The sequence below is a fragment of the Schistocerca serialis genome, chromosome 3 (genome assembly GCF_023864345.2).
Source record: "Schistocerca serialis cubense isolate TAMUIC-IGC-003099 chromosome 3, iqSchSeri2.2, whole genome shotgun sequence".
NCBI classification, from domain to species: domain Eukaryota; kingdom Metazoa; phylum Arthropoda; class Insecta; order Orthoptera; family Acrididae; genus Schistocerca; species Schistocerca serialis.
Genome location: NC_064640.1, coordinates 662,112,252 through 662,139,908, shown reverse-complemented (window position 1 = coordinate 662,139,908; position 27,657 = coordinate 662,112,252). Strand labels below are relative to the sequence as shown.

The following is a 27,657-nucleotide window of genomic DNA, read 5'->3' as shown; positions in this document are numbered from 1 at the left end:
AGCATTGTCTTTTGAACTTAATGAAGTAATAAAAGTTATTCCTTTGGCAGAAAAATGAAAAGTTGAAAATAAACACACATGATAAATTCCTACTCATAAAAGTATGCTGCTGTATTCGCCTATTAGAAGTAGTCGCACTGTGTTGCAAACTCGTCCTGCTAAGTTAGTTTCCCGCGTGTGCAGCCGCTGGCGAACACCCGTCTCACCTGCTCGGGAAAGCGCAGTGGTGAGGGGGGGGGGAAGCAAGCCGGAGCGCTGAGCAGACTCGGCTGCGCTTCCGAAGCACAAATCTTCGACAGGCCTGATGTAGACGAATGTGATGCGAAACATTTCATTTAAATACTTGCGGACGTGAAAACTTTCAGCTCGCGCAAAGTGATAAGCACGGCTTCAGTGGCCATTAATCTCCCGAACATTTTGCCCACGCAAGTTCATTTGGCACGGCGAAGCTCGTACACGTGGACGTGACAGTAGCTCTGTGCTTAGCCGTTTGTACCAACATTCTTACTGCAGCATCGTCTGCGCGTGTTTAATCAATTTATGACGTACGTTCGACTCGGGTAGGATAGCGTCCAGCAGAAGACCTTAGATCTCGAGAGTGGCAGCGGGCTGTAGGAGGGAACGCTCGAGGCGTCCTTGCTGCGCTGCAGCTGTGCGGGTCATCAACCGGCCGCGCTACCTTCGCCGGAATTCTACCTGCGCCCCAAAATAGACGCAAAAAACTTCCGCGGGGATCTCAGGCTTCACACGCACAGCTTCCAGCTTCCAACTGGGTTGCGTGTCTTGTTCTGCCGAACAGAAGCCTTATGCCTCGCCTCTAAAACGACAGTCAGAGCTTTCACCTCTTCCAAAACGTTCCTTTTTCCATTTCCTGCCTCCACTTACGCTGTCGAAAAATTCGAAAGTCGCCTTAACGCACTTGATGCATTTTACGAACTACTGATTACATTTCGTAAGGACTAGGAAGTAGTAAAAAAATCAGAAAAGGATTCGAATAACTCTGTCCTCCTCTCCCCACCCCCACCCCCAAATGATCCCCATAGTTTTTTTTGATAAGATGTTAAAAATTTTGATGGGTGACAAAACACGGAAGGAGGAGATCTGAATTCTTTTATCCATAAGTCCCCGTGCATGTGCTGTAATACAGTATGACCCATCTATTTAGTCAAGTCGGTTTCAAGCGGGTTACAGTGTTACTTCTGCGTTTTTATGTAGGTATAAATGTGAAGCAAAGCTGTGGAGTGGCGCTTCGTTGAAAATAACGAACGATATCTCTGCATTGATATCACAATGCAATGAATGATTCAGCACACGCCTTCTTTGCAGTATAATGGCAGCATTGTGATTTCATTGTTTGCTTTAAATATAGCACTTCGAAAACATATATTCCCAGACCATTGCTGAACGTTTCTAATCAATGATAGCGGGAAACACAACAGAAGCACTGTCAGCCGCTAGGGACGGACATTTCGACACGAAGCAGTTTCAGTAAAACCAAATAGTCTGGAAACGATCAGCTACCGTCAACTTTTTAAATTTGTTGCACGGTATGAGAAATTTCGTGCCATCTGTGGACATTATTGCACAATACCTTGCCAGCAGCTAGCAAGATTCGTTTACAGGACTTGATCTTCGTTCTTACTTTCTTTATAGTTCATGTTCGATTTTCATATTTTTCGTTATTACAAAGCCACTTGGAAAAAGAGGCAAAAAATGAAAGAAGGTCATTCATTATTAAATGCATATAACTGCCAGTATTTTACAGGCAATGTGGACTGTGGAGGTGTGTGAATATAACAACAGGCTATAGAAAAGTAACACGTGCGTACTGTTGCTCAGACACGTAAAAGGTACCCACAGTTTTGTGCAAATATCTGACAAAGAACTTCTACACGTTGAATACCAATATATGCGCAACTTCCTAAAGCAGAATATCTCTTTGTTGGATTTCTAGTGATGTATCAAATGTTTGTATAAAAGGATATGGTAACATTAACGTCGTTCCCGCTCGACTCTCCCATCATATTACACGAATTCTTCATGCATTTTCCCCCTCTTCTTACAACAAAGTAGGGCAACTAACATAGCAGCAACATCTTGATGATCCATCATTTCGGACCGGACCACATAACTGCGTAACTTAATTGGGCTGTCTATAATAACATTGCACGTCATCATTGTAAAGTAGTATTGACGTCTTAAGGGCAGCTTCGCCGCAACACTTAATATATAAGATTTTAGTAAGAACGCATGACGGAAAAATTTAGTGAAAACATTTTGGATTACGCGATGGCCTACCATGCTGACAGAATCTTCCGATGTGGAATCTACAAGCCAAGTATAAACTATCTCGAACAAATCCTTCAGGTTGCAGCTGCAGCAAACTCCCGATTACCCGTATGTAGAGTATCGAGCTTGAGGATTATCCGTGCATAGTTCGGCGATTTTTGAGAAAAAAAATAAAGCCTGAAATACTCTGTTATGCTATCATTTGAACAAATATTTTCGTTTAGAATGCAAGTTTCTGGCTGTGAAGGCGTAGATGATCAAGACTTCCACGAGTGGGAAAACGGCATTTGAGTGGCTAGATGACGCGTAGAGAGTGAATAAAGTACGTTAGGTAGTGGAGGAGAGCAGAGACGAGCGATCGAGGAACTCGTCGTCACGCATACAGAAGCGCCGAAATTGTTAAACTGTTATCAGTGAGTGCAAGACAAAATTCGTGTGGATACATCCATTTCTTGTCTAGAAAATGAGGACCATCGTCAGGTAAAAGTGAAGGAGAAACAGAAAAAAAAATTGACGCTTATTTCTCTAAAGTGAAATGAAAGCAAGTAATACGAAACAAGGTGTGCATTAAGTGTAATTTTGTAAATACGTTGTCAGTTTTCTACGACTGACGGGTAAATAAAGTAGTGATATGACATGTACATTGATGAGCCGAAACATAATGACCACTGTCCACCGCAAAGTTGGATGCCGCCTGGTGACATTGCGAGCACGTGACGCGGTAACAAAGGTATGTAAGCGGAGCAGCCACGTATCGGGGACCATCCTAGCGAAGATAAGGGCTTCGCACGCCTAAGTGTTTCAGAGCACACCGCTCATGTACATGGAGCTCCTCAGTAGACCTGCCGTTCTCGTTCACGTGTTGAGCCAACGACATCGTCAGTTACGATTGCCGTGAGCACGGGACCATCGGAATTCGGCCGTCGATCGAAGGAAACGTGTCGGCTCTTCGGATGTATCACACTTTTGCTACACTAGGACGCTGGTCGTCTCCACAAACGCCGTCGCCGAGGTGAACGGCGGCTCGAAACGTGTAGCTGGCTATGGACGGAGGCTGGTAGGAGCAATATTATGCTATAGGAGACATCCCCCTTCGCTTGCATGGGACCTGTGGTAGTAATCGAAGACACGCTGACAGCTGCATATCCAAATGAACTTTGCAGCGTAATTCATAATAATACAGGCACTACAATATCGTATTTATCCGCCGACAACGGAGTACAGATTGTGAACGCATGGTTGATGACGTATACAAGTTTGGGTCTGGCCGTGAGTTGTGCACAGATAGCTAAAATGGTAAGGCGACTGCTCGCGATCAGCGGGATATCTGGGTTAGAGTTGCGGTCTGGCACAAATTTTCATTGTCGTCATTCCATTCTACAGCTGATGGTTTCCATATTCGCAGTTGCGATTACATTTAATGTATTTCAAAACGGCTGTAGTCGCCGCAATGCCATGCATGCATGTCAAAAGGAACTTTGCATCGTAATTCAGAATAACACAGGCATTGCAATATCGTCTTCATGCTTGATGTCTTCCAAGACGGCGATGTCATCTTTCAGCAGTATAATTGTCCGTGTCTCGGAGCCACAACCGTGCTGCAGTAGTTTGAGGAGCATTACTGTGAACTCACGTCGATGTTTCAGCGACCAAATTCGCCTGATGTAAATCCTATGGAACCCATCTGGATCGCTATCGGGCGCTACCACAGCGTACACAAATCAGGGGTCCGTTATTTATGCGAAGTACATGACGTGTGTGTAGACATCTAATACCTCCGTAAACCTAGCAACGAACTGTCGGATCCCAGATAGGCAGAATCAGTGATGTAATTCGTTCCAAATACGGACAAGCAAGTTAATAAGCAGGTGGTCATAATGTTTTGGCTCATCATTGTAGTATGTTCCGGTAAAAACATGTATACTTCGGAATATACGTGTTTTCCGTTTATCCTTGCAGTCTTAGGTCCGCGTTAACCCGAATAGTTGGGAGCTTTCTGATTTAAATGTCTAAGAGATAACGGTATACACTTTTCATCAAACATCTTGTCTCTGTAGAGTCAGTTGCGGTGCCACTAGAACAGTTGTCACTATTAACAACCCCGACATCTAACAGCAACTGCTTAATCGAATTCAGTCAGAAAATACTCAGCAGAACAACATCTCATATAAAAAATTGCCATTTATGGAGCAATGACGCGACAGATTTCAGCCGCAACTGTTAAATATAAGAAACGATAAATCCATCTAAAAAGTTCGATTCTTCTTTTGTGTGCGTATTTGTTTGTTTTCATTGCTCATTGCTGTTCTCTATCAGGTCTGTGATATACGGTCGTCTCATTTCATATTACTTTACGAAGCGATCGTACGGGTACATTGTTTTGTCTGCGTTAGCTGTGACGAATAGCCCTTTTCAGAAGCAAATAACACACGCAGTCTTTAATTTACGCACGCAAAATGTTACATATTCATTGATACCCCCATAACACTTTGGTGTTTGGCAGGTGTTCCGCACCGATCGAGGGGCGAGGGGACGCAGTGGTAACTCACTGGAGGACGGCGGTTTAAGTCTCCTCGGGCCATCCGCATTTAGTTTTTTCGTGATTTCCCTAAATCGCTTAAGATAGATAAAGGAAGGGTTTCTTTGAAAGAACATTGCCTATACTCTTAGGACCCTTCTCCAAACCAAACTTATGCTCTGCTTCTAATGACCTAGGCGTTGGCGGGAAGTTAAACATCAATCTTCATTCCTTCAGTTCTCCTAGCAGAGACCCTGATTTCATCCGATTGTTATTTCTGTAACTCTTAACGTCAGTCGTGCGGATTAATGTCTGAACCAGTACCACTGAATCTTTGAACATATTCTTAGCTTAAACGTAATGGGGTGCCTCAAACAGAATGACCGTCTTCATGGCAACCAGCTTGGATTCCGTAAACATCGATGATGTGAAATACAACTTGCCCTTTCCTCAAATGACGTACTGAAACCCACGGAACAAGGCCGTCAGGTATACGCAGTATTTATCGACTTTCAAAAAGTATTTTTCTCCGTACCACATCTACTCTTATTATTAAAGGAACGATCGTATGTGTCATCAAGCGGAATTTGTGCCTAGGTTGAATATTTTTTGATAGGGAGGAGACAGCATGTTATTTTGCATGGAGAAACATCGAAAGATGTAGAAACAACTTCGCAAGTTCCCCAGGGACGAGTGTTGGGAGCCTTGCTGTTCCTATTGTATATTAATGATCGTGCACACAATATTAATAGTAACGTCAGTTACTTCATGCAGTCATCTGTAATAAGGTAGAGTCTCAAAGAGGCTGTACCGGTACTAATATTCAGTCAGATCGTGAAAAGATTTCAAAGTTGTGCAAAGATTGGGAACTTGATTTAAATATTTAGAAACATAAAATTGTGGACATCGCAAAACGAAAAAAACATAATATTCTTTGACTATAATATCAATGAGCCACATCTGGAATCGGTAAGTTCATACACAAACCTGCCTGTAGCTCTTTGTAGGGAGCCGGCCGAAGTGGCCGTGCGGTTAAAGGCGCTGCAGTCTGGAACCGCAAGACCGCTACGGTCGCAGGTTCGAATCCTGCCTCGGGCATGGATGTTTGTGATGTCCTTAGGTTAGTTAGGTTTAACTAGTTCTAAGTTCTAGGGGACTAATGACCTCAGCAGTTGAGTCCCATAGTGCTCAGAGCCGCATTTAGTTTTTTCGTGATTTCCCTAAATCGCTTAAGATAGATAAAGGAAGGGTTTCTTTGAAAGAACATTGCCTATACTCTTAGGACCCTTCTCCAAACCAAACTTATGCTCTGCTTCTAATGACCTAGGCGTTGGCGGGAAGTTAAACATCAATCTTCATTCCTTCAGTTCTCCTAGCAGAGACCCTGATTTCATCCGATTGTTATTTCTGTAACTCTTAACGTCAGTCGTGCGGATTAATGTCTGAACCAGTACCACTGAATCTTTGAACATATTCTTAGCTTAAACGTAATGGGGTGCCTCAAACAGAATGACCGTCTTCATGGCAACCAGCTTGGATTCCGTAAACATCGATGATGTGAAATACAACTTGCCCTTTCCTCAAATGACGTACTGAAACCCTCGGAACAAGGCCGTCAGGTATACGCAGTATTTATCGACTTTCAAAAAGTATTTTTCTCCGTACCACATCTACTCTTATTATTAAAGGAACGATCGTATGTGTCATCAAGCGGAATTTGTGCCTAGGTTGAATATTTTTTGATAGGGAGGAGACAGCATGTTATTTTGCATGGAGAAACATCGAAAGATGTAGAAACAACTTCGCAAGTTCCCCAGGGACGAGTGTTGGGAGCCTTGCTGTTCCTATTGTATATTAATGATCGTGCACACAATATTAATAGTAACGTCAGTTACTTCATGCAGTCATCTGTAATAAGGTAGAGTCTCAAAGAGGCTGTACCGGTACTAATATTCAGTCAGATCGTGAAAAGATTTCAAAGTTGTGCAAAGATTGGGAACTTGATTTAAATATTTAGAAACATAAAATTGTGGACATCGCAAAACGAAAAAAACATAATATTCTTTGACTATAATATCAATGAGCCACATCTGGAATCGGTAAGTTCATACACAAACCTGCCTGTAGCTCTTTGTAGGGAGCCGGCCGAAGTGGCCGTGCGGTTAAAGGCGCTGCAGTCTGGAACCGCAAGACCGCTACGGTCGCAGGTTCGAATCCTGCCTCGGGCATGGATGTTTGTGATGTCCTTAGGTTAGTTAGGTTTAACTAGTTCTAAGTTCTAGGGGACTAATGACCTCAGCAGTTGAGTCCCATAGTGCTCAGAGCCATTTTTCTTTGTAGGGATGTGAAATGAAACGACCACGTAGGCTCAGATACAGGCAGAGCAGATGGTAGACTTCGGTTTATTGGTAAAATTCCATGGAAATGCAGTCAGTCTACAAAGGTGATTGCTTACAAATCACTCGTGCGACACATCCTAGAATATTGCTCAGGTATGTTGGACCCGTACGAAATAGGACACTGTACGTATACAGAGAAGGGCAGCATAAATGGTCACATGTTCGACTGACCCGTGTGAGAGATTCACGGAGATGCTGAAAGAACTGGCAGACTCTTGAAGATAGACGTACACTATCCCGATAAAAGCCTGCTTGCAGAGTTTCGAGAACTGGCATTAAATGAGGACTCTTGGAATATACTAAAATCCTCTATGTATCGCTCCAGTAGGCAGTAGGAATCGTGAGGATAAGACACATTAATTATAGTGCGCATGTAGACATTTAAATAGTCATTCTTTCCACGCTCCGTGCGTGAATGGAACGATAAGATGCCCTAATAACTTGTACAATGGGACTTACCGTCTGCCACGCACTTCAGGGTAGTTTTCAGAGTAGATGTGGATGCACATTGACATCTTTTATTATCACTGAAATCCATCTGTTGTAAAATTTTACACCATATACTGGGCTCAGACACATTGAGGTATCTGGAACACAATGACCTTCTGCACACCAGCCAGCATGAGAAACGAAACTTGCGCTCACATGACATCCAGAAAGCCGTGGCAATCAGATGGATTCAGTATTTCTTGACTACCGAAAATCACTTGACTCGATATCACAGCAACGCTTATTAACGGAAGTACAATCATACAGGGTATCAAACGAAATTTATAATTGGCTTGAGCATTTCATTGTAGGGGACGCAGCACATATAGTTCGGCGGACAGTCATCGACGGATGTAGAAGTACACTATGAGATCAGAAGTATCCAGACACCCCCAAAACATAAGTTTTTCATATTAGGTGCATTGTACTGCCACATACTGCCATTATACATCGTGAGAGAGCAGACTGGGGCGCTCCGCCGAACCCTCGGAATTTGAACGTGGTCAGGTGGTTGGGTGTCACTTGTGTCATACGTCTGTACGCGAGATTTCCACACTCCTAAACATCCCTAGGTCCACTGTTTCCGATGTGATAGTGAAGTGGACACGTACAGCACAAAAGCGTACAGGCTGACCTCGTCTGTTGACTGACAGAGACCGTCGACAGTTGAAGAGGCTCGTAATGTGTAATAGGCAGACATCTATCCAGACCAGCACACAGGACTTCCAGACTGCATCAGGCTGCACTGCAAGTACTATGACAGTTAGGCGGCAGGTGAGAAAACGGATTTATGGTCGAGCGGCTACTCATAAGCTACACATCACGCCGGTAAATGCCAGACGACGCCTCGCTTGGTGTAAGGAGTGTAAACATTGGGCGATTCAACAGTGGAAAAACGTTGTGTGGAGTGACACATTGCGGTACACAATGTGGCGCTCCGATGGCTGGGTGTGGGTACGGCGAATGCCCGATGAACGTCATCTGGCTCTGAGCACTATGGGACTTAACATCTATGTTCATCAGTCCCCTAGAACTTAGAACTACTTAAACCTAACTAACCTAAGGACATCACTCAACACCCAGCCGTCACGAGGCAGAGAAAATCCCTGACCCCGCCGGGAATCGAACCCGGGAACCCGGGCGTGGGAAGCGAGAACGCTACCGCACGACCACGAATGCGGGCGAACGTCATCTGCCAGCGTGTATGGTGCCAACACTATCACAGCACAGGCCTACATTGATGTTTTAAGCACCTTGTTGCTTCCCACTACTGAAGAGCAATTCGGGGTTGGCGATCGCATCTTTCAACGAGACCTGTTCGTAACGCACGGCATGAGGCGGAGTGGTTACACGACAATAACATCCCTGTAATGGACCAGCCTGCACAGAGTACTGACCTGAATCCTATAGAACACCTTTGGGATGTTTTGGAACGCCGACTTCGTGCCAGGACTCATCGACCGACATCGATACCTCTCCTCAGTGCAGCACTCCGTGAAGAATGGGCTGCCATTCCCCAAGAAACCTTCCAGCACCTGATTGAACGTAGGCATGCGAAGCTGTCATCAAGGCTAAGAGTGGGCAAACACCATACTTATTTCCAGCATTACCGGTGGAGGGCGCCACTAACTTGTAAGGCATTTTCAGCCAGGCGTCCGGATACTTTTGATCACATAGTGTAAGTTGAGGCAAGCCCCTGAGCTGTGTGTTGGAACATTTGCGGTTCACGCTGTACATTAATGACCAGACTGATCATATTAACAGTAACCTCAAACTTTTTACAGATAATGCAGTTAAGAAACATAGTCACAGTTGGAATCAATCAGATCATACAAACAGCTACGTGCAAAGGCTTAGCCAAACGGGGGAGAGGTAGAGGGGTAGGAGAGGTTGCAGGAGTTCCGGACAACCCCCCCTCCACCCCACAACCTAACTGAAATTTCACACGAACTATTTGCCATATAGTCCAGTTGAAAAATATAATGGGCAATCAATGAGTTTCTGTTTGAGGGCGTTACTACAGAGTTTATCCAACGTATCACCGACATGTAGGCAAAGGATAAGTGTGACATTCGTGTCTTTCCGACAGGCGTGTGGTAAATGTGGAAACGTGAACAATGACTACGTTATTACCAAATGCCTCTAAACAGAACCAACATGCTGTTATCGTTTTCTTGACTGCTGTAGGACAAGCACTGGTTGACATCCATCGGAGATGAAAAATATGTAATGGGCAGCATTTCTGTCGATAAGCGCCGTTGTGGAATGGTGCGACAAGGGGTGCTGCTGCTTCATGATGACGCACGTCCGCATATCGCAAATGTAACGCAGAAGTTACGCCAACTCAAGTAGGAAACACTCAAGTGTCTGCCTTACGGTCTTGGTCCCTCCCGATGCGATTATCACGCCTTCGGTCCCTCAAAAAAGGCCTTGGAGCGTCGACGGCTCCTGTTGGACGAGGATGTGCAGCAGGCAGTTACGGACTCCTTCACGCAGCAGTACACGATGTTTTACCAAACGTGTATCTTCAATCTGCTATGATGATGGGGTGATTGCCTCAATGCCCAAGGCGATTTTGCCTGAGTGACATACCGATTCTGGACTGTATGGCCTTCGGACAGAAACTTTTTGATCGTCCCTATATTTTGTTTTTCAATCATACGACGAGAAAGGGATACATTAGAAGTCTAGTTGAAATTAATGCTTGAATCAATGTTAAGATCCCATTTCTGAAGCTCATAGTATCTGTGTATTCTGTTTTGTTTCACTAATAAATTTGATTGTTATGGTTTATAATTTATATAAAAGCAGCTACCAGCCACATTTCTGGATCTCAAAATATCAAACCTAAATAACAAACACCATTTTGGTATCTTTCGAAAACCAACAACCACAGATGTTACCATCAGCAATACATCCTGCCACCCGAACCTACATAAGATGGCTAATTTCCGGTCAATGCTACATCGTATGCATAAAGTCCCCCTCACCCCCACTGAACAGCACAAAGAAATCAGCATAATCAAATCAATTGCCCAAAATAATGGCTATGATGCTTCAATCATAGACACACTCTCTCAAAAAACAAAAGTAAAAATTGCTAGCAATAAGTCTTCGCAACAAGCAACAGCCACAATAACTATGAAAGACAAAAAATCAGTAAAATATGTAGCCCTACCATATATAGGCCCACTTTCATATAAAATTTCCAACTTATTCAAGAAGAAGAATTTCAAAATCAGTTTCTCTACCAATAACAAACTCCAACAAAGAGTCATACACTCACTCCCACACAATAGCATACCCCATAAAAGATCTGGAATTTATAAACTCAAGTGTAACAACTGTCCTAAATTCTACATTGGCCAAACAGGTAGAGCTTTTGAAACAAGATTCAAGGAACACCTTGATGCCCTACGTCTGAAAAACCTAAGCAAATCTGCTTTTGCCACCCATCTTGCAGAAAACAATCATACAGTTGAGAATATAGAAAACAACCTGCAGATATTACACCTCAAAGACAAAGGTTTCACATTGAATCTCCTAGAGGAGACTGAGATTCATACACATAAAAACAGGTTCCCTGATCTCATTTTGAATGAACAGACAGAGTCAGTTAACACCCCCTTCTTAAATAACTTTGAAGAAGCTTTTACTTTTTTAAAATAACTTAAGCCCAATATTCCATCAAAAACATTCAGTATACAGTCCCCAAAAACTGCTTATATGTCATTGAAAAATTGCATAATGAAAACATGTGCTTTGCATATTATGTCATATATTAGAATTTATCTCCTACTACTGTAACAACTAATTAGTAACACACAATAATTCTGTACTACATATAATGTTTGTAATCTTATTTGTATGTAATATTATTTATTCCGTTTTAGATTAATTTCATACAATAGTAAATACATGTGGCTGGTAGCTGTTTTTTATATAAATTATAAACCTTAAGTACAACAGCCACGTTTCTCAACATGTCGACTTTCGACAAAATAGCGTTGATTGTTATGGTTTCAAGTTGATTATTGAAATAATAATATTAAAAATTTCTTGATCACTTAAGGAAATTGAAGATTTTTTATGAAATGAGAGATCATTTAATAAAACTTGAGACTGAATTGAGGAACTTCGGATGCTTTGATGTGCTGGAGAAATCTGACTTGCTTCAGATAAACCATAAATTTTACATAAGATTATAGCAGGAGAAAAATTACTATTGTTAAAGGAGGTATGAACCCGTTTAACTTTATAAGTTATTCAACCCAACGTTAAGATTCTTCTGCTCTGCGATAGTGAACCTTGTATTAGAAGACTGAGCTGTGTTTTGTTAGCAAAGAGGAATATATATAGGGTGAAGCGAAATTCGCGCACTCGGGGTTCGCAGCCCGACTCCTCACATGCCAGCGATAAAAAATCTCTCTCACAAAATTTCGTCTGGCGAGTACATCCGGCAGAAACAGGACGTTAAAGAGTGGCAATCTGGCAGCACTGTAACAACACGTAGCGTAGCTACCTCTGACAGCACTTATTACTTGTGGTGTACAGTTGTTGCAGTGGATAGAGTTTTGGGTTAGCATGCAGGAGGCCGAGGGTTCAGCCCAGGGATGGGTCGCATTTTTTTTGTTTACTGATTTCATTCTGAAATTTCATACTGTAATATACACCGTTTCTTATGTCACATGTATCCTAAATTTACAACAGTTTGTAACGCTGAATGCAACAAATACGTGGTTAGACAAATAAGAAACAGACTGTTGAAACAATTAATGGGACCATGGTGATAACACAAATAGTAACCGAGTTTGGATATTATTCGAAAAGGACGTTGCTAGTCCTACTGGTAACCTAAGGCCCTAACGAAATGTAATGGACCTGAACGAGGCAAGAATAATAGTTGGTACTAATGTATGTGACCATTAGAGGAGGGTACAAAGAAAACAGGCTTCGCATCGAGTAGATGGTGCGAATAAATTCGAGCCCACGACGTGGAAAGGGCTTCTTTCAAAGCTGACCACTCTTCCATTTCTATGATTGTCGTATGTAAGTGCAAATGTTATCCAGATGACCTGTTGTAATCGCTGTTGACGATTAAGATGCCAGATACCATACCCCCTGGACTACATTTACCAAATAAAAAGCATATGCTTGAATTCCAGATCGAACTGTCGACCTCCTGCATGCTAACCCAAAACTCTATCCATTGCACCAACTGTACAGCACGACTAGTAAGTTCTGTCAGAGATAGTTACGGTACGTGTTGTTACGGTGTCGCCAGATTGCCACTCTTTAACGACCTTTTTCTGCTGGATGTAATCGCTAGACGAAATTTTGTGAGAGACTTTTTTTATCGTTGGCATGTGAGGAGGAGTCGCACTGCGAAGCCCGAGTGCGCGAATTTCGCTTCACCCTGTATGTTACTGTTGGGTATATATAATAAATAAAAGTATTTTCATCCCTGCCCGCCCCCCCCCCCCCCCACCGCCTGTTTCACAAAAAAAACTGGCTATGTCCCTGCCATGTATAACAACCTGTGACGATATGAAATAGAATGGTCAAGTAGGGCTGAGTCGTAGGTAAAACAAGTGAGAAACATCATTCATTAGTAGAACGCTGGGAAAAAGTAATTAGTCTGCGAAAGACTGCTAAGGAGATTGCGTGCAAAACACTCGTGAGACCCTCAGATGTGTGAGACCAATACCAAACTGAACCACCATGTGATAGTGACCGTATACAAAGGAGGATAGCACGAATGGTGACAGGTTTATTCGACTCAAGGGAGAGTATCAAGACGTCAGCTATCCAGTGAAAGCCTACTTACAAAGTTTCAAGAACCAGTCTTAAGGAAGGAATATACCAGAGTCCCCAACTTGATGCTCCCAAAGCGACCGCGAGGACTGGATTAGAATGATTTTAGTACGCTCACAATCATTTAAGCCGCTATTCCTGCTGCACTCCATTCGCTAATGGAACGGGAAGAAATCGTAATACTTGGTACAATGGGGAAGAGACCTACGCTTGTGCTTAATTTCGGCCGGGACGCCCCGGAACGGCGTTCCGGAACCTCCTAGGGATTTTTTTTTTTAACTCACAGGAACAAGTCGGCACCAGAGATTTAAAATAGTACGCGTGCATTAAATCGCAACGTAGCTATAATTTGGCGCTGCGCCAGCACCAGTGAACGTGACAATGGGTAGCTATAATACAACCGTTTAAACGTTCCTGTTGGCAGAAGTTGAAAACATGACGTGATAGTCACGAAAACTACTGACTTGTGCGGATATGTATCTAGCAGAACTAGGGAGCAAAGTGGCACTATTACGAACACAGATGGTACCACCTGTCATTTATATTAAATATCATCGTTTTATTGTTTTGATAATAAGAAATTATGTTTTAAATGCCTAAATTTTAGAGCACTATTTTGTAAAAAAGATTTTTCATTGTAAGTTTTATCACAAGTTTTCAAAAATCGAAACTTTTGAGTTTTATGGCTGAGGGGGTGGCGGGGATGTTGTATGGCGGAAAAGATGTGTTTCGGCACCTACAATTTTATAAACTAAGCACGTTACAGTAGTTTACAGAATGTGTGTGATGGTGTAAAAACTTTGTTCGGATTATTGTTAACAGTAATGAATCTGCCTGCAACAAAAGTTCGATGAGAAACTGTTAGATTCACTATTCTAAGTCCGCAGCTCGTGGTCGTGCGGTAGCGTTCTCGATTTCCGCGCCCGGGTTCCCGGGTTCGATTCCCGGTGGGGTCAGGGATTTTCTCTGCCTCGTCATGACTGGGTGTTGTGTGATGTCCTTAGGTTAGTTAGGTTTAAGTAGTTCTAAGTTTTAGGGGACTGATGACCGTAGATGTTAAGTCTCATAGTGCTCAGAGCCATTTGAACCATTTTTGAACCACTATTCCAACATCCACACACGATTTTGAAAAACAAGGAAAGAGTCCAGAATGAGATTTTCACTCTGCAGCGGAGTGTGTGCTGATATGAAACTTCCTGGCAGATTAAAACTGTGTGCCGGACCGATACTCGAACTCGGGACCTTTGCGTTTTGTAGAGCACTTGCCCGCGAAAGGCAAAGGTCCAGAGTTCGAGTCTCGGTCCGGCACACAGTTTTAATCTGCCAGGAAGTTTCAAGGAAAGAGTCGACGCTGTGCCCCAAATCGTAATAGGAATTACGGAAGCAGCACCGTTATTTTATTTATTGGATCACTTTAACTATCTTCGATGACAGTTACGTAGGGAGTCTGTCTGCAGTTTCCCTTTTTGTTTTACAGGATAACTTCCTTCAAATAATATTTTGATGACAGTTTCAATGTTATGTTATGAATGATGTTACATTTAAAGAGAGACGTTGTTGTTTTATTGTGGGTGATAGGGTGTTTGAGTAAGAAACAATGAATTACCGGTACATTAACATTAGTCACCGAGGCTGCTGGACGTCTTTCCGAGTAGCAGGTTGAACAAGGGTATTGATTAGATGCTATGCACAGATGAGCCAAAACATTATGACCACCTGCTTAATAGCTCCTTTGTCCATCTGTGAGATGAAATACATCGCTGATTCTGCGTATCAGGGATCCGGCAGTTTGTTGATGGTTTGTGGAAGTATGTGGCATTAGATGTCTACGCACAGGTCATGGTACTTCGCGTAAATAACGGGCCGCTGATTTGCGTACGCGGCGATGGCGCCCGATAGCGACCCAGATGGGTTCCGTAGGATTTACATCACGCGAATTTTGCCGCCGAGACATTGACGTGAGTTCACAACAATGCTCCTCAGACCACTGCAGCACGGTTGTGGCTCCGAGCCACGGACAATTATACTGCTGAAAGGTGACATCGCCGTCGGAGAAGGCATTATGTATTAAGGAACGCAGGTGGTTCGCAGCTGTCAGCGTGTCTTCGGTTACTACCACAGATCCCATGCAAGCGCAGGAGAATGTCTCCCATAGCATAATACTGCTCTATCAGTCTGCGTCCGTGGCGCGCTGCACGTTTCAAGTCGCCATTCACCTCAATGACGGCGTTTGTGGAGACGATCATCGCCCTAGTGTAACAAAAAATGTGATTCACCCGAAGAGCCGAAACATTCCCATTGATAGAAGGTCGAATCCCGATGGTTCCGCGCTCGCTGCAGTCGTAACTGACGATGCCGTTGGGTCAACATGTGTACATGTATGAATATTCTGCTGAGGAGCTCCATGTCCAACAATGTACGATGAATGGCGTGCTCCAAAACACGTGAGCGTGCACTAGCATTGTGCTCTTTAGACAGAGATGCCACATATCACCATCTACCCCACTTTACAGAACAAGCAAGCTTCCGAACCCCACGTTCTGTGAAGAGTCGTGGACTTGATGATTTACCGCCTAGTGGTAGTTTCCCTTTCTAGATACTCGTTCAGAGACTGAGTAATAATAATCTGCCCTTTTCAAAGCCACTTGTCTCAATGTATTTCCCCATTTGCAGCCCATTTCTTCGCTAGGGTGGTCCCCAGTCCGTGGCTGCTCCGCTTACATACTTTTGTTACCGCGTCACGTGCTCGCACAGTTACCAGGAGGCATCCAACGTCGTGGTGGACAGCGTTCGTAATGTTTTGGCTGTTCAGTGTATGAAGTCCGCGGAATATTACACCCCACTGCACTCTCAGTCTGCATCGCCTTCATCTACATATATGTACATCTGCTTCTGTATTCCATTAGCAGGTGATGTGGGCAAGAAAGATATCGGTACTGATAACTCTCTGAACTCTCCCGAATTTTTTTGATTTTCCCCTTGTGACTATTAAGGGGCTCCGGAACGGCTCAAAATCATGAAAAGTTCAATTTTTACTTTTTTGCGTTTTCTGAATCTGCAGACTATTACCTTTTAATAGATATATAATTTATTCAATTCCGAAGACTACAAATATTTTTAAATTTTTTTTGAAATGTGTTCTGCATGGGCGTGACCCCCTGTGGCGCTGTTAAACTGCTGTCAAATGGTGTTATTATTAACGTCCGTGTTCATCAGGTACATTTTAGTGATGTGAGATAAAGTATGTGTTACTTACCATGGAGGTAATAATAAGGGGAGATGGCGCTACGTATCCCAGCCGTACTACGTATTGAAGCCATGGGGGCGTGGCTCGCTGCCATCACACTCTGACCAAAACATTGCCAGTGTGCTATAGCGCTGCGTGTATTTCAGTCGCTAATTGCACCATATACGCATGTAACGTCATCAGATTGGTTTTTTCAAAGTTTTTGTTTAAAATAAAATCTCGTAAAGGCGAAATTCCGCGTTTCTTCTGATTAAAAATAGTTTTTAATGTGATATTACGAATAGCTAGCCTTCAATGTAAATGATACAATTTTGTTAATTCAGTAATAAACGTGTATCACAAACTAAATAATAGAAACTGAAAACTAAGTTAGCTATACCCTCCCTCCAAAGTCCCATAAATACATTTTGTTTGTAATACGTACTGGGACATTTCAGTTACGTTACGCTACTGGGAAACACTGTTCATTACCACCAATATTTACTGAAATACGGTACATAGAATAGCAAATCTACACAGTGTCCTGTTTAGCCCTATACTTTACGCCAGTTAATGTAGTGTTAGCTTTTAATTTGGTACATGATGAAGACAAAGCGAGTTACTCAACACTTGGATTATCAACGATACATATGTATTATACTGAAACGTGAACTTGAAAACTAAGAATTTAATTCTTTGAATTAACATACCTTTTGCAAATGTTTTGGGTGTGTAGGGAAAACTGATGGTACAGCATTTTCTCGGAGCCTTACTGTTGAAAGGGAAGTTCGGTCTATGTCCTCTTCTCGGAAATGCTGAGAACATATAGTGCTCCATTTAGACACACGCCAATTCTTCCTCCTCACGGCATTCTCGCACAGAGCTTTCCGACTATCATTTTTAGGAAATCTAAAATCATACAGGAGACAAACACGCTATAGTACAAGTACCGATGTAGCACACGTTCATTCACAATGCAGTTGTAAAATCACACTTAACGAGACAACTTACACATGAAATGTTATTCCCTTCGATTTCGCATCACAATCAGAACGATTCGTACATCCGAACACCACGCAAATCACCATAATAGCGCAAAATCCTTCCAAAAGCGAGCGACAAGCCTATGCACACAAGCTTACAGCAGCAATATTTTGGTCAGATTGAGATGGCTACCCTCGGCTTCACATAGCTTCACAGCTGTGACGTCACAGCGTCTCCCTCTATTCTTACCTCCATGGTTGTGGCTAACCTGTGATGGTTCAATATATATCGCTGGTGTGATTGTCGATTGTTTCATGTTTATTTACTCTGTCGTTATCTCGAAAATATTCGTAATTAATTCTGTTTCTTGAGTCTCTGTTTTGTTGAAGTATAATAATGAGTAAAAGTAAAGTTATTAGAAATCCTCTGAAGGCTTTTAAGAAAAGGAGAAATGTTGGAAAGCCATAGGTATGTGTTATTACTGTAAACAATAAAGACGATAACCAAGTGAGTGAACCTAACCTCTCAAGTACACCTGCCCATAGCAGTCAAAGTGGGAAAGAAAATACTTCACAGAAGAAGCTTGGTTCAATGAGTGAAAACTATGAATGTTGTATGGGCGAATCGGATGTGAATGAAATATTTGATATGTCAGTTCTCAAAGGAATTTTTTCAAACTGTGTAAGATGTATTCATTGTAGTGAAGTTGGTCTGGAACTCTCCATAATAAAGCACAAAAGACTTGCTAGTGAAATACAACTGAAATGTGATAAGTGTTCATACATGACCACCTTTTGGAACAGTGTTGCAGTAACTGCAACTGAAGAAAATGGTAGCAAAATCTACGAACACAACATTAGATTTGTTTATTCCTTGCGTTCAGTTGGTAAGGTGCAATTTTCTGTGGCATCATGAATCCTCCAAATCCCCCAACCAAGTTTACGATCTATAATAAATTAATAGGGTCTAAAGTAGAAGATGTCTGTATAGAATCTATGAAGAACGCTGTGGAAGAGGCAGTAATGGAAAATAATGGTAACAGAGATTTGACTGCAGCGTTCGATGGTACCTGGCATAAACGGGGACACACATCTCTTCATGGTGTAGTATCTGCCACCAGTATGTATACAGGGGAAGTTTTAGATGTAGCAGTAATATCAAAGTATTGTAGATGTCCACAAAAATATAAAGGTACACATGAAAATAATTGCAAAGCTAACTATAGTGGCAGTAGTGGAGGAATGGAAGTGGCTGGTGTTGCCAGTATATTCCAGCGTTCTGAGGCGTGTGATAAAGTGCGATATGTTAATTACCTTGGTGACGGTGATTCTAAAAGTTTCAAACATGTTCAAGGACTGAAGCCCTATGGTGATGATGTTGTAGTGCAGAAATTTGAGTCTATTGGACACGTACAGAAGCGAATGGGAACAAGACTTCGGCGACTGAAAGCTTCGTACAAAAAACAAAAACTCAGTGATGGTAAAGGGTTGGATGGGAAGGGAAGGTTAACTGACAGTGTAATTGACAAAATACAGTACTATTATGGAATGGCTATTAGGCAAAATACACAAAGTGTCGACGAAATGAAGAAGGCTGTTTGGGCTCTTTTTTTTTCATACTTCTTCAACTGATGAAAATCCCCAACATAGCTTGTGTCCCAAAGAAGAAGACAGTTGGTGTAAATATAACAAAGGATTGCTAACTGGTGAAGTGTACACTCATAAGCATAGTCTGCCTCATGCAATAATGGAGGTGATAAAACCTATTTTCAGAGACTTAGCAGCACCTGAACTGTTGAAAAAGTGTATTCACGGAAAAACTCAAAACCCCAATGAAAGTGTAAATAGTGTTATATGGTCGAGAATCCCCAAGACTGTATTTGTTGGAATAGAAACACTTCACTTTGGTGTGTATGATGCTGTTGCGACTTTCAATGATGGCAACATTGTAAGGTGCAAGGTATTTAGAAATATGGGAATGAAGATAGGTTCTAACATGGTACGAGCGATGCTTGCTTTAGACAAGGAATGCCTTCGGGCTGCAGACAGGGCTGTAAAGAGTCTAGAAATACAAGCAAGAGTAAACAGGAGGAGGAACAAGAGGAAGCTGGAGGAGGAGTTTGCAGAGGATGAAGATAATCCATCCTATGGACCTGGAATGCACTAAAAAGTTAATCCAATCTTTGTCGCTCGATTCCCAAAACTTTTATTTTCTCATACTAATTATATGTTTTATAAGGATCTTCCAAACATATTTGTTTCAAACTTTCAGTAAATGTTACACAGTACCTTCTGCATAATTTAACACAGCCTTTTTCCAAAAAACTGTATATTTTTGAATATATAAATAAAAAATTGCAAAAAAATGTTGTGAATTTTCATTACAATTGAAAAAAAATCATCTTTAATAACTGAACTAAAATTTTGTAAAATCCCTGTGTTAAGTTGTAGCCCATATTCCAATAAATAATCTGTAAAAAGTTCAACTTCCTACCTCAAATACTTTGTGAGGAAAGATGTAATTTATAAGCGTTATTTTAACATTGCAAGTATAGGGCGTTCCGGAGCCCCTTAAGCGAGTTTTAAGCTGGAAAAAAGCAGACGATTGCCACATCCCACTTCAGATCATTCAAAACGGCGCTGTCCTGTTTGTTCATCAACTGCAGATAGATGGGGAAAGAACAAGATAGTATCAGATGCAGCACTCTAACCGTAAACTTTTGGAGCCTGTCAGTACGAAGTGATGTGAAATGGAGCGAATACCTGACATAAGTGGCAAGAAATGCATACTGGTACTGGCATGGAATAATCCTGGAAAAGCGCAGTGCATTTATTAGTGGAACCGAGTACAAGATTCTACTGCAACATTTTCGGTGCGGTTCTGCTCCAGTTTTGGGATCCTTAGCCAATGGACTTGACAGAAGAAATCGAAGGACTCCTAAGGTGCGCCGGTGGGGGCATAGCAGATCAATATAGCCCATAACAAAGTTTGACAGAAATGCTGAAAAAATTTCAGTGGGAACCCGCTAAAGGACAATCTGCCAGACCCATGACGATCCTGCGACAAAATGCAGCGATGTAACACCACCACGGGCAAAAGACATGACGAGCAGAAATTCTGAATTCCTGACCATTTAACAGTGATTTAATATCAGAAGGTTGTGACCGCGTAGCAATCGAAATGCACTGCTCCGTCGATAATCACCTAGTAATATAATGGCAAACCATTGTGTCACCGAACTGTTGAGACTTTCGTGGTCACTTGTTGATTTATTGATTGTTGGGTTTTGTGCCGGGACCTTAAGTCGACGTTGAGGGTGAACCTTTGACAATGCTAACCACTAGCGCTGGCAAAACGTGGAAAATATCGTTAAACGAACGTCGATCGAAGATCCCGAGAGAAAAGCCAACATGCAATAGGTCCTTAGCCAATGTTACCACTTTGAAGGAAAGTTTAGGCATGGAAAATGAGTGTCAAGGCTGCGGACAATAGGGAAATTCCACTCTGCACTAAATTTTAAAATCTAAGGCAGCACATTCCCTCATCAGACGCATACTAATATATTTGAAAATCAACCTACAGTATATTTTAACAAACTCCGTCTTTATTGTGCTGGTTTTAATCAACGACATCTCAACGATGAATTAAAATGAGCAGCCTTCACTCTCACATTCAGCTAATATCAAGTTCTTTCTTAAGAAGGGGATGCACCAGACACATCTTTACTGTATAATACAAACAATTCACTTGGAGCGGCTAGTGCAGCTGCTGCTTTTTTTTTTTTTTTTTTGCATGTAGTTGCAGTTCGGCTCTCATTTGGACTGCAATCGTATAATGGTCTGCGTGTTTGTTTTAGACCGTCATGAGCAGCAGCACGTTAGTCCGGCTGCGATGGATGCTGGTCATTGCTGCAGCTCTTCTGGGCGGGGTCGCTTCCGTCAGAGGTGAGTTCCCTAGTCACGGTGCGTACATTATAAATATCCTCATGTTCCTATTACAGCCAAGAAAACACCAGCCAAGTTCGGCCCTATTTGCTAGAAGAGCGTTTCCAATAAAACGTCAAAAATACCATGTTTTCATAAACATTTATCTTCATTTAAGTCTCAAAACAAGTTTAGTTTATATAATTAGCCCTATTTTTCCGGAAGCTTAATTACTTGCATGATTATTATAATATGATGATCATCATCACTGCAGTCGACGGATTTGTGGATAGTGTGAAGGTCTTCCATGTTCATGGATTCAACCCGAGTTGACACTGGGGATTGTTTTTCTATTTCTTATTGCAGTACAAAATCCATCAGATGCCATACAGAAATCAAGTCACTAAATCAACCTTTCACTATCTCTCATGCATTTCCATTAAAATTTGAACTTTGGATTTTGCACCCATATTGTTACTAGTGACACGGTACTGAAAACAAAATCGGTGAGAAACTGACCACTGTACTTTTACACATTGTCCTATAGCCAGTCAGTATTTGTATGAGTGACTAATCATAGTTCTTTCACTTTGTAGCCTAATTTGTCACTGCACTGCTGTTCTTTTTTACAATTAAATCTCACAAGTTGTTACTAAACCAATTACTGATAGATTAGGATTGGTGTATGATCCTCTGGGTACTATGGTCTAGGGTAGTGTCTTCAAATACCTCTAAAACAGAGGTCATGGATTCAGGGTTTGAGCCAAGCCACACCTTAAATTTTGAATAAAAAGCCATCAGCTATGCCAGCCGAAGACTTCTGATGCAAGGAGTGACCCTCATTCTACCGGTTGCCTTGTCAATGGAGGGTGAAAAAGCAGATAGAGGTTCAGGGTACTCTCTTGTTTTAGACATGGGAGACTAGCTGTAAAGATGGAATAATAAGCAATGCTAAATTACCTGAGGATGCAGAAGGCAATGGAACCACTGTATTAGAGCCACCACAACGTTTCCCCACAGGACATATAGTCCTCTATCATAGTCGCATGATGACCAGTTCGTTTGCATAAAAATCCAGAGATAAACAAGTCCGTTTTTAGGTCTCCAGATGAAGACTGGTCAGAAGATGGTTATCAGGAGGGTGAAGAATAGAGGAAAATGTTCTATGAATCAGGGTGTCGAATGTTAGGCGTCTGAATTTCATAGAGAAATTGGATAATCTATAAAGAGGTAAAGGTGCAGATCCAAGTTTTGGTTCTGGGGAGGATCACAGTTTGTTACTGCCTGTGTCTTCCCAGCACCCTCCAAAAACCTTTGATAATGGCATCATGCACACAGTATGAAGTTGCGCACTCACAATTACAAGTGTTTCACTAAGCAATACAATTGTGAACTCTGGGCTGCAAACTATGACTATACAAACATGTTAACGTGGAAATTCTGTTTCTTTGAATCACTTCTACCTATATTTTTCTGTTTTCTGCTTTTTTCCCCTTGTGGTTTTCCTTAGTGGAGATTATTACCCTTTCTCTCTTCCCTTACTCAGATACCTGTAATTTGCCTCTTCTTCTTGTGAACTCATGAGCCATTTGTTGCTGACATTTGGTAGGTCAGCCTGTGCGCCTAACCTGGTTGAAATGTTACTGGTCAGGCCGCTAACCCATCCACTTGAGAAGGTCCTCACATAAGCACTGAATTAAACAGGGCTTGTAAGTTCTAGATTTTCTTGCCATCTTGGAACTCATAGTTTTCACGATACTTTATTTTCCAATTTTTAGCGATGAAATCTGGAAATTATATATGTAAAAATACAAACACTACTAATAATTCCTCCTTGGGATGTGGAGTAATGACCGTCCACCCGATCCCACTTGGATCCTCACCTGAAGAGATAAAAAGCAGGTTTAATTACACTACTGGCCATTAAAATTGCTACACCAAGAAGAAATTCAGATGATAAACGGGTATTCATTGGACAAATATATTATACTAGAACTGACATGTGATTACGTTTTCGCGCAATTTGGGTGCATAGATCCTGAGAAATCAGTACCCAGAACAACCACCTCTGACCGTAATAACAGCCTTGATACGACTGGGCATTGAGTCTAACACAGCTTGGATGGCGTGTACAGGTACAGCTGCCCATGCAGCTTCAACATAATACCACAGTTCGTCAAGAGTAGTGACTGGCATATTGTGACGAGCCAGTTGCTCGGCCACCATTGACCAGACGTTTTCAATTGGTGAGAGATCTGGAGAATGTGCTGGCCAGGGCAGCATAAACATTTTCTGTATCCAGAAAGGCCCGTACAGGACCTGCAACATGCGGTCATGCATTATCCTGCTGAAATGTAGGCTTTCACAGGGATCGAATTAAGGGTAGAGCCACGGGTCGTAACACATCTGAAATGGTACGTCCACTGTTCAAACGGCCGTCAATGTGAACAAGAGGTGACCGAGACGTGTAACCAATGGCACCCCATACCATCACGCTGGGTGATACGCCAGTATGGCGATGACGAATACACACTTCCAATATGCATTCACCGCGATGTCGCCAAACACGGATGCGACCATCATGATGCTGTAAACAGAACCTGGATTCATCCGAAAAAATGACGTTTTGCCATTCGTGCACCCAGGTTCGTCGTTGAGTACGCCATCGCAGGTGCTCTTGTCTGTGATGCAGCATCAAGGGTAACCGCAGCCATGGTCTCCGAGCTGATAGTCCATGCTGCTGCAAACGTCGTCGAACTATTGGTGCAGATGGTTGTTGTCTTGCAAACTTCCCCATCTGTTGACTCAGGGATCGAGACTTGGCTGCACGATCCGTTACAGCCATGCGGATAAGATGTCTGTCATCTCGAGTGCTAGTGATACGAGGCCGTTGGGATGCAGCACGGCGTTCCGTATTACCCTCCTGCTCCCACCGATTCCATATTCTGCTAACAGTCATTGGATATCGACCAACGCGAGCAGCAATGTAGCAATACGGTAAACCGCAATCACGATAGGCTACAATCCGACCTTTATCGAAGTCAGAAACGTGATGGTATGCATTTCTCCTCCTTACACGAGGCATCACAATAACGTTTCACCAGGCAACACCGGTCAACTGCTGATTTTGTATGAGAAATCGGTTGGAAACTTTCCTCTTGTCAGCACGTTGTAGGTGTCGCCATCTGTGCCAACCTTGTGTGAATGCTCTGAAAAGCTAATCATTTGCATATCACACCATCTTCTTCCTGTCGGTTAAATTTCGTGTCTGTAGCACGTCATCTTCGTGGTGTAGCAATTTTAATGGCCAGTAGGGTAATTTAGATTTAGTAGAGATTAGTGAAGTGAAATGGAAAGAAGACAAAGATTTCTCGTCAGATGAGTCTAAGATAATAGCAACAGCATCAGTGACCAAATGATTCTTCTGAGGATTGAAAGTAATCCAACAGCAACCACACTTGTGGAAGTTTACATGCTCACATCACAAACTGATCATGAAGAAACACACATAATATATGTGGCAACAGAGGAACTGATAAAATTTGTGAAGGGGGATGAAAATTTGATAGTCTTAGGTGATTGGACCACTATTATAGGAGTGGGAGTGGAAGACAGAGTTCTTGGGGAATATAGCCTTGAAGAAAAGAATGGGAGTAGAGAGAGTCTATTAGAGTTTTTCCACTGGTCCCAACTCGTAGAAAAGTCCGTCTCCCAGAATCACAGTAGAGGAAGCTATACTTGGCAAATACCTGGAGATACCAATTAGACATCATCATGGTTAGACAAGAATTAGAAATCAAATACTCAAATGCAAAGTGTACTCAAATTGTTATGAAGCAAGCTGGGATAATTTTACTTCCCTCTTGTTTTGCCATCTGCCTCCTTAAAATTCGCCCTCCTATCAGAGGTTCGAGTCCTTCCTTGGGCATGGATGTGTGTGTCGTTCTTAGCGTAAGTTAGTTTAAGTAGTGTGTAAGTCTAGGGGCCAATGACCTCAGCAGTTTGATCCCTTAAAGATTCACACACACACACACACACACACACCTTAAAATTCATTTTGTTCTTAACTAATTACCATTAACATACGTGGGCATAATCTGCATTTTCATAAAAGAGATAGGTTGGACCTCAGTGTTGAAGAATATAACACTAGATCTAATTTTGTGCTTAGTTTTATGTATGTAATTGATTTCCTAATTTATTTTTACTATGCCTAGTTAGTATCTTTTGTTATAAGGTGAAATCCGTGACTGTTTCATAAATTAAATTCTATTGTTGATGTATAAACAAATATAAATTCTGTACTAAATATAATCATTTGGGTGAACAACTAAAAACATTCTTTAAGCGTTTATTTGACTTGATTCGAAAACATGTTAGCAAAGCCCGCCCTTAATGAATTCCAAAGTAATTAACAGTTTTGTCAAAAGTATTGTTTGCATAACTATATATGTTAATTTCATCATTTAAACAAATAATTTGGCTTAAACCTTCTAGTAGAAGAAACTCTTAAAAAGAACCAATTTTTGATGTATTCAGTTAATTTAATGAGTTAAGTTTTAATTGTAATTTCTGTAAATTTAACTTTGAACAATGTGTAGTTTACATACCTATTATTGTGAGGACATATAAGGGCCTGATTTTTGGTCCCGAGACAGTCAGTCTATGACCGAGCTTCAGACAAGAAACCTGTGATGGTTAGAACAACAACATGCTTCAACTTAATTGTGAAATAAGTGTTACACAATTAGGCTGTGTATTAAAACAATGACAGTGTCTGCTCCACGTGCACCTTTCTATTCTTCAAGAACTGTGAACTTTGTGGTTAGGTTTTTACTGCTCGTAGATGTTCAATAGTAAACTATTGTAGCAGTATATACTTATATGGATACGGTTTCTGTTCTTTCGGACATGTCTGGAAGAAGAGGCACCATATCCATATAAGTATATAGTTCTGGCAATACTGGCTATGACCTTCTTCTACTGTGCGGGTGCACACATATTCCTCAAACTCTTACAGGACTTGGTAAGAATGTCTTCCACGAGTAATGAGTATGTTGGGGTGGGACATTACAAATGTAGTGTGTGGACATACGAGGTGAGAATGTGGGTCTCGCAGGAGGTGTGCATGACATAATCCCTGCAGTCGCACTATCCTCTGTGTCCTTGGTGGCTCAGATGGATAGAACGTCTGCCATGTAAGCAGGAGATCCCGGGTTCGAGTCCCGGTCGGGGCACACATTTTCGCCTGTCCTCGTTGATATATATCAACACCCATCAGCAGCCGAAGGTATTAATATAATTCTAATTTCATTGTAGCAGTATGTGGAGGTTTGCCTGGAAACTATTAATAAGTCTTATGTAAAGTTAAAACAATACTGCACTGGCCATATATAACTGTGGATTTGTGGGAGTTTGTGAACAGTGAAAGTAAACTACTGTGAAATGCAACTGTGCACCTGTTGGCTACGTTATTTAAAGTAGTCAGTGTTGTACTTTTGCACCTCATGTTTCAGGCAGTATCACGTCACAGTACATCGACACCAAGGGCAACAAACAAAGAAATGAAGAAAGAAGGCAGAACCGTCACAAAATGCATACTCAGACCATAACCTAGCAGTGATGAATAGCAGGTTGAGATTTAAGACGATAAAAAAGGACTTTATGATGAAATGGAATACTGAAAATTGAGGACAGAATGAGACAAAGTGGAAATCCTATGAGGCAGTGACAAATGGCCTAGGTAAAAGTGTCAAGAGTAATACAGTAGAATAATTCAGTAGAAGAGAAGTGGAACTTAACAAAGAAGGAAGCAATTAAGGAAGGAGAGGACATTTAACGTGTAGCAAAAGTAAAGATAGAGAAGTCATGACCATGAATAACTCAAGAAATACTTGATCTTACAGACAGAAGAAGAATAAACAACAGTCTTAATATTGAAGTAGAAAGTCATTAGTATCAGGTTACCTAAGAATAAAATTAACAAAAAATGCAAACAAGCAAAGTCAGAATGGA

General features: G+C 41.8%; 1 protein-coding gene across 1 annotated transcript in view; it reads left to right on the top strand.

Annotated features, from left to right (window-relative positions):
- LOC126469554 (uncharacterized) overlaps window positions 1-27,657 on the top strand; it is a 133,307-nt gene that overhangs the window by 54,885 nt on the left and 50,765 nt on the right. Inside the window, exon 2 of the mRNA XM_050096676.1 lies at window positions 21,576-21,663. Within this exon, the coding sequence (XP_049952633.1) occupies window positions 21,582-21,663 (82 nt within the window). The 5' untranslated portion in view covers window positions 21,576-21,581. The remainder of the gene's footprint in view (window positions 1-21,575; window positions 21,664-27,657) is intronic.